At 40.4% G+C, this 8,924-nt stretch overlaps 1 protein-coding gene across 2 annotated transcripts in view; it reads right to left on the reverse strand.

Annotated features, from left to right (window-relative positions):
* Nucleotides 1-4,655: 4,655 nt before the first annotated feature.
* LOC143287740 (uncharacterized) overlaps nt 4,656-8,924 on the reverse strand; it is a 54,792-nt gene continuing 50,523 nt past the window's right edge. For both annotated transcript variants that reach the window (XM_076595999.1, XM_076595991.1), the window contains exon 5: nt 4,656-6,353. In XM_076595999.1, coding sequence (XP_076452114.1) covers nt 6,179-6,353 — 175 coding nt within the window. In that variant the 3' untranslated portion in view covers nt 4,656-6,178. The remainder of the gene's footprint in view (nt 6,354-8,924) is intronic.

Consider the following 8,924-nt stretch of genomic DNA (forward strand, 5'->3'; position numbering starts at 1 on the left):
AAAACGGGGAGAACCATTGCTCTTTTATGTACACCAAGTAACTGCTTACAAAACTTGACATGAAGTCTTTCATGAGGAAATTTGTTGAAAAGACAATTACTGAATAATTCGAATAAATTAAACGATACATTTCCTGTAACATCATATGGGAACCAAACTTCTGCTCCATATGTTGAAATAGGCGTTATCAAAGTATCATATAACTGACACATGATATCTATATTCATATTTGTATTACGAAATGTTCTGAGTAGCACATGTAGAGCCTTATTTGCTTGATTTTTAAGATGACCTTGTGCTCGACTTAAGTTGCCATTTCTATGTGGATGTGTGTCCAAAGGTTCGAGTCGTATATCAAGACCTGGAGTTTCACTCCCAATTCTTCCACCATACATTAACCTTGAGTGCTAGTGTTTCGAATAAGACGATACACCGAAGTCCTGTGTGCGTGGCATGCACTTTGCGCACGCAAAAGAACCCGCGGCAACAAAAAGGGTCGTTCCTCAGCAAATCCAATATGGTAGTTAAAAAAAAAAAAAAAAAAAAGGAAAGAGAATACACTTGCAAGCAGAACAAAGGCATTGACTCTGTACTGTAGCGACTCACTGCCGACGAAGAGAGTGACCCGAATTTCACACAGTGCCATCTGTTGTGACAAAAAGATAATAATATAATACATACAACATAATACAATATATACAGACTACCTGTATATGCATGATGAAATCAGGCTAAGAATGAACTGAACCCACATTTCACAATGTACGGTGCATTTGAATCGGCGCATGCGCGACCTCCATGTTTACTTTTCTTCTTTGCAGACTTCTTCCATTAAAAATTCAATAAGAATAACAATAACCGCATCACATTTGAAACCCACCTGTCAGCTTGACATCGATATTCACATACTATTAATTTCCTCCAGTTCAAACAGAGATGACGTATGTAAACCTCAGCTATCGATTCAAAGCACGATTATCAGCAAAAGAAAGGAGAGATTAGGTAGCAGTACACCGGACGTCAAATAACAACAGCTGGCCTTGTGATTGGCTGGACGTTTTTTGCTGTGTAGTGATAGTGGTGGTGATGAAGTGTTGGGTGATAATGTGGGAGTGGTTTGTATTACTGGTTGTTTGTCTTACTAGTGTTTGTGTGTGATGGTGATGGTGCTGGTGGTGGTTGAAGTGGTGGTGGTGGTAAGGTGATCGGGTGATGATGGAGGAGGTGGGGCTGGGGGTGAACCGGCTGTTTGTATAGCTGGTGTGTGTGATGATGGTGGTGGAGGCTGTGGAGCGTTGTGTGCCTGGGTGTGTAAGTTCATGTTCTGTGTGTGTGTGTGTGTGTGTGTGTGGTGTGTGTGTATACGTGTGTGTGTGCGTGTGTGCGTGTGTGTGTGTGTGTAATAATAATAATAATAATAATAATAATAATTATTATTATTATTATTATTATGTAGCACTGAATCTTGTGCAGACAAATAAAGCGCTTTCGCACCAGTCATTCACACACATGCATAACATTAAAAAATGGAGAAACTGAAGACAAGGAAGACGCAGGGAATGCATGAATGCATATATATATGTGCGTGTGTGTGTGTGTGTGTGTGTGTGTGTTGTTCAAGTGTTACTGGACAAAGTCTTACTGAAGAAACCAGCTACTCGTTCACTTCGAGCATATATGCAAGAAATGCAGTGCGGCTTTCGAAAAGGTCGTGACCATAGCAGTGCTTCAGCTTGAGGGGAAAATGTCGGGAGCAATACAGTGAATTATAAACAACTTTCGTTGATCTCTTCAACAGTATCAGGTGTGCAGGCACGAGGAGGATATAAATATCATAGTTTTTCTGTTCAAAGATTCTTTCACTCTTTCACAAGACTCGCCCCCTCGAACATTGCAACTTTCACCGAACCATGACCTAAGTTCTGAACAACTAGAACTGATGAATTTAGTTTCCCAATACGTCGTTAAACGTCACTTCACTATTCCTTCCTACTTCTTCTTCGTTCGTGGGCTGCAACTCCCGCGTTCACTCGTATGTACACGAGTGGGCTTTTACGTTTATAAACGTTTTTACCCCACCATGTCGTCAACCGTACTCCGTTTTCGGGGGTGTGCATGCTGGGTATGTTCTTGTTTCCATAACCCACCGAATGCTGACATGGATTGCAGGATCTTTAACGTGCGTATTCTTCTGCTCGCGTATACACACGAAGGGGGTTCAGGCACTAGCAGGTCTGCACATATCTTGACCTGGGAGATCGGAAAAATCTCCATCCACCAGGCGCCATTACCGAGATTCGAACTTGGGACCCTCAGATTGAAAGTCCAACGCTTTAACCACTCGGCTGTAGAGCCAAATGATGATTAGCCGATTTCACAACGGCAAGGGTCGTGTCCGTGACGACGGTGAAGCTTCAGAAAGCCTTTCCAGTCACACAGGGCTGTGTGCTGTCACCCACCTTTTTGCAGCATGATCTTCTGCCGCAACACTCTCTACTGCCCTCCGGGATACTTACTGATGGAGGAATCGCTCTGTTGTTTACAGAATGGACAGTCAAGAAGCTGCATCAGTCTAAGAACACTGCAAGACTATTCAGAAAGTTAAGGAAAACTACAATGCATTTTGCACCATTAGAACATGTGGCGGTATTAGAATATCTGATTCTGTCTTAATTCATCTACGGTTTTTGCTTCCAAATCCCCCTGAATATTCTGTAGATAATTGTCAGAATGTGTTATGTTTTCGCATACAATGATAAAAGAGAAGATAAGTAGTAAGACAGCAACTCAAAGCGTTGAAAGAAGGAAGTTTAAAGATACCAAATATGAAAAAGTGCATTGAAACACTAAAACCAACTTGTTTAAGAAAGTTCAAACTGCAGAATACGGATAGAAGAATAAAAAGCAAATGAAAGGATCCCATTTTTCAATAACATAGAAAAATATGGACCTGTTCATGCATTGAGCAAAGGTAACAATTACTTTTTTGGAAATATACTTTTACGGCACACACGGCTGTGTTGTCAGTGTACACCCGAAACAGATATAGATCTGCAGTCATAACCATTTTTCTTTAATGATAAATCCGGGACTAGAAACAACACGATAGATTTTCTGACTAACAAACGGACGTTCTCCACCCAAATCGAATTTATTAGAATATATGAAAAAGAATGTCTTTCGCTATCTACATTCGCCCAAGCGATATTCGAGATAACATAATCATTATTAAAAAGGAGGCGAGTGAATACACTAATCTGTATTCAGATAATGGCTTGTACATAAGCCTCATCATCTACTATAAAATATCTACGAATAATTAAAAAATAATAATAAAAAAGAAAGAAAAATCAAACTTTTAGACCAGAAATTTTCTCTTCACGTTAACTTACGTTATACAAGCTCATTTGAAAAAAAAAAAAAAAAAAAAAAAAAAAAAAAAGAGGCCAACTTCCTTAACTTCCGCCATGAGGGGAACAGCACCTACATTGAGCATGGTGACTTTAGATACCTGTATTTTCCTGCAATCGAGCTATATGATTGTCAAGACACAATCGATTAATCGATTTTGCTGCAATGTTAGTATACAGGCGTAAATTGTGTATGATAATAGTAATCGAATTTTTACAGAATAGAATATATTTCTTTTTTTTTTAACTGGCTCAGTATAAAAAAAATGTCCCATAACTCAGCTACTGCTATTCTTTTTTTTATTTTTATCATGGCATACAAAATACGGTTAGCGTCCGTGTCTCTCTCAGTTTCTCTGTTTCTGTCTGTCTGTCTGTCTGCCTCTCTCTCTGTGTCTCTGTCTCTCTCGCTGAGGGGCGGGGTGAGGGGATGCGCTTCTGTGTGTGTGTGTGTGTGTGTGTGTGTGTGTGTGTGTGTGAGTGAATGTGTGTGTGTGTGTGTGTGTGTGTGTGTGTGTGTGTGTGTGTGTGTGTGTACGGATTGTGGGAGCTATGTTCGAGTTGAGCTACAAAGATGTATTCCTATGTCTTGTTGTTTGTGAGATCCACGTTGTGTGTGTGTGTGTGTGTGTGTGTGTGTGTGTGTGTGTGTGTGTATTTGTGAGTAAATATATATATATATATATATATATATATATATATAGTAAATATATATATATATATATATATATATATATATATATATGTATCTCTCTCTCTCTCTCTCTCTCTGTGTGTGTGTGTGTGTGTGTGTGTGTGTGTGTGTGTGTGTGAAGAGAATGCCGACAGATGAGAAGAAAGAGACACAACCCAATTGCTTCCTCTGTCACACGCAATCGACGCAGGGAAAACGTACAAAAATGTCAGCTTCAAACAATTTATTTACACATACAAATGAATCATTTGTCCTAAAGCACTTCAAGTCTCGAGTTCCATTTTTCCTTCATATTTCTTTCTTCCTTCTTCTTCTTCTTGTTTTTCTTCCTTCTCCTCCTCCTCTGAATCTTCTACAAAGTGACTTCGTCTCTTCCACTAGCCAATTGTCGACGACGTTTTGTGTCTTCATTTGTCAGCTCACGAATATTACACATTCAGATATTTTATTCCCATCCGCCACTTTATTATATATGTCAACATCCACTTTCACGCATGCGCTCTCCCATGCGCAAACACACACACACAACACACAGACACACACACAACACACACACACACACACACACACACACACACACACCAAGAGAAGGGGAGAGATAGATAGATAGATAGATAGAGAGACAGACAGACAGACAGACAGAGACAGAGAACTCAGAACTGTTTTAATGTAAGGCCACCGACATGTATACAAACAAATGCACGTGTTGTATACACACACATATGAAAACCAAACTTTGAGTTGGATGAACAACAAAATGTTAGAAATAATAAAGTTATAATATAACAAAACTAAATAAGTAAGGGTAATTTATAAACATATCTTTCATCTAGACTGAGCACTTTCTGCTCTCTGTTTTAACGCATAAAAAAACAAAAAAAATAAACATTGCCACATCTCTTGACACAATGCTGTTGACATTTTGAAGTAAGTGGGGTAATATAGGAATCCTTAAATTTTGTATTTGCTTAGATAAGTATTTCTTTCTCAGAATATCATATTGTGGACAAATTGCCAGCACATGAATTTCGTCTTCGTACCCTCCACAAAAGGTACAGTTTTCAGGTTATCCTTATAACGCTCATTAACGTTAAGTTCGTTTACTCCAAATCTGAATCTAATGAAAGACGATCTGAATTTGGAAATGGTAAGGTCAAATATATATTTTCCTGGCTGCAACAATGATTTTAAAGGAACGGTATGTTTCATAACGATTACTACTATATAGTTTGCTTGACCAGTCTTGTTTATAACAGTCCACCATACGTTGTTTAAATGTTCTAAAGAAAGCTTTCTCGTTTCCCATACCTCCATTAAACCAAACTTCAGAAAATCCATAAACGATCTAAACAGTGCTTGATTGTAGATGCCCAATATCTTAAATAATCATTTTGGCAGCTGGTCATCTTGTTCACACTCATAATATACACTTGTTTTGGAATTCTCGTTATGGGTATCTGTTGCAGTTTAAACCAGTATTGGGCATATGTTGCAGTTTAAACCAGTATCGTAGTGCGCTAATGCAGCTATCAGTGTGCAGAGGATACCTACCTGTATCACCGAATACCATTGCGTTCGGCGTTTTGGGGCTTACTTTCAAAAATCGTTTACATGCAAATAGATGAACTAATTCTGGTGTTTTAAAACGCATAGTTCCCCACAATCCTGATGCATACAGCAACATGGGTTTCACTAGTGAATATCGGATCAGATCAGACCAGAAGTCCAAAACTGTCGGAACGGTTCTGCTCACGGCGCCTCCCACCGCTTAGTGTCCACACCCGTCTTTCACCCCCTAAGCGCCAAGGTACGTGTAACGTTAAATGCATCCAAGTGACATCACTAATGACATCATTATCGAAAGAAGGGTAAATAACTCTGGAAGGCTGAAAATTCACACATTTGATGGAGAGCGGTAGGCAATAATTATTTCCAGATCGATTCCTGAGATTTTCTCTGATGGTTCTGCGTGTTGAATTATGTGACTTGAAACACCATTTTCTGTAGGTTTTTTTTTTTTTTTTTTTTTTTTTTTTTTTTTTTTTTTTTCTGGGCACCCAGTGGGTTAATGGAATCAGCAGACGCGTGATCTCCTCTTTACCACCACTTTCCCTTGTGAATCGCGTTCAGTATACCAACGGGTACATGTCACAAGACCGCCACTGTACGAGTTTGTCTTGTACAGTCGGCTGAACAGAAGGAGGTTGTAGTTCGGGTTGGAGCGCGTCTTCCCTTCAAAGTTGCCATTCCTGCACACACACACACACACACACACACACACACACACACGCGCGCGCACGCACACACACACACGCACACGCACGTACGCACGCGCGCGCACACACACACACACACACACACACACACGCACACACACACACACACACACACAACGAGGTTCAGAGCAAGGTTCAGTCACCAACATCGTCCCTTGGAAAGTGTGTGTGTGTGTGTGTGTGTGTGTGTGTGTGTGTGTGTGTGAGTGTATGTGATGGATGGGGGCGTGGGGGTGGGGGTGGGGGATGAGCGCGGAGATGGGTGGAGTTGGAGGAACGGTGTGTGCATAGGCAAGTGTTACTGAGCGTGTTAGTCACTTCAAGATAACACATAACTTTGTATCAATTCATTGCCGTGGTTGATTGATTGATTGATACGGATACTTATACAGCGCCTATCCTCGGTCGGAATCCAAGCTATAAGCGCTTTACAAACACAGGGTCATTTCCACAGCAGGCTGCCTACTTGGGCACAGCCGACTGACGGCTGCCACTGGGCACTTATCATTCATTTCCTGTGTCATTCAATCAGGTTTCAGGCACGCACACATACACACGCAGGCAGACATATAATATTTTACGTGTATGACTTTTTTGTTTATTTATGCCGCCATGTAGGCAACCATACTCCGTTTTCGTGGGTGTGCATGCTGGGTATGTTCTTGTTTCCATAACCCACCGAACGCTGACATGGACTGCAGGATCTTTAACGTGCGTATTTGATCTTCTGCTTGCGTATACACATGCACACGATATGATTATGTTGTGTGAGTGCGTGTGTGCCTTGTTTGTTTGTTTGGTGTGTGTGTGTGTGTGTGTGTGTGTGTGTGTGTGTGTGTGTGTGTGTGTGTGTGTTTACTGATATGTGTATTTATTCGCTGGACGTATTTATGTGCACATATTTATGTGTAAGAATTTGTCATCTTGACCAGTTTTAACACACACACACACACACACACACACACACACACTAAAAAAAAAAAATCAAATTAAATAAAAATGAAAAAAAAAAACCCCAAAAAACAACAAACATATACAGAAGCTTCTTCTACTTCATCTGGTTCCTCAAATCCTTGTTCTAACACTAAGTCATCGTTTTTGTTGTTGTTGTTGTTTTTTGCATTCGAAAACACTAAGTCGATCGGCTAGCCGCCATTTAACTGAACGCGTCAAGTCTAAACTTAAGACTTCAGTGAGTTCCTGCTTTCAAACAAACTCTCACACACGCAAAAACAACAGACACACAGTCAAGTCAAGGGAGGGAAATCCATTTAAAAACATCAAACTATCATTTGCAAATATAAGTTACTTCCCTTACAGTCTCAGTGAAAATCACGTGATTCTCACGCTAAAATGTGAGCGGAACAAATTTGACGCTAAGGTTGTGCTCCGCGTATTTGGACGCGGATAGGGAGGTTGTGTAGACGCTTTCGTCAGGAGCATTTCATCGCTTGCAGAGCGACAAAAAAGGTCATATGACGTCACTGATGGGTAGCCCACTTTTTGGGGTGTGTACTGCCATTCTTTCGGACAACTTTTCGGCAGAGTTCGATCACATCGTCAGGTGATTTCCGCTACGATATTTTAGTATTTCGGTGACAAAGAAAAACCGCCAATGGAAACGCGCATGTGCACGCTGTTCTCTCTAAAACAACAACCGGGGAGTCGATCCCGACGAAATTTGGCGTGTACACAACTTCACTAATAACGAGCCTCTGACTACACAAATGAATTTCCATGCCGTGTGGAGTAGTGAAACATTTTGATTTGATGGGTGATCAGTTCTACAGGTGTGAGCGTAACGTGGCTGTCCTTCCCTGCACAGCTGAAAAAGAACGAGGGAAAAAAAAAACTGATGATAAGGCTTTAGTTGTTAAATATTTGAACACGTAATTGCCGCTCAGTTTCAAATGGAAGGTGCTCGTTAAGTTCGTAACTGAGGAAATGTATGATTATGTACATTTCTTTTATTGCATTGCAAGGTGTTGACAATAATTATGGTCAGAAGCAATAGGATTACAAACGCCCGATATAGAAGGTAGTAACCGCTCGAACCCTCCTTTCAGTTCCATTGCTTCATCGAAACCAGTTTGTGCCAAGGGACATAAATCTGCCAATGTTGCCAGTGACCCTCGACAAACACGAGTAGCGTCCCTCTAACGAATGCGTATTCACAGAGAGCACAGTACGAGGAAATCGGGGTTTCGAACCCTACTTTCAGTTGTTGGGATTTTTGGTTTTTATCTGATTATTTTGTTTGTTTCAGTACAAACTAACCAATGTTTAGTGTGAAGAGTTGAACAGTTACAATGGTGATGATGCTCAAAACGAAATGAGTTAATGGTTTTACTTGTGTATTTTTAAGAACATTTTTTAAAATTTTTTAATGAAAAATCAGTCCCAACGAAACAAGTCATTTTACTCAATCTACAGTACCCATGCTGCAGCGTTCTCATATACAACACGCACACCAAATTGCACAACCGTTCGTTTAAACATTTCTCTGATTTAACAATCTTTGATCGGCCTCCAACGAATGAAGAT

This window comes from Babylonia areolata, chromosome 1 (assembly GCF_041734735.1).
Source record: "Babylonia areolata isolate BAREFJ2019XMU chromosome 1, ASM4173473v1, whole genome shotgun sequence".
NCBI lineage: Eukaryota > Metazoa > Mollusca > Gastropoda > Neogastropoda > Buccinidae > Babylonia > Babylonia areolata.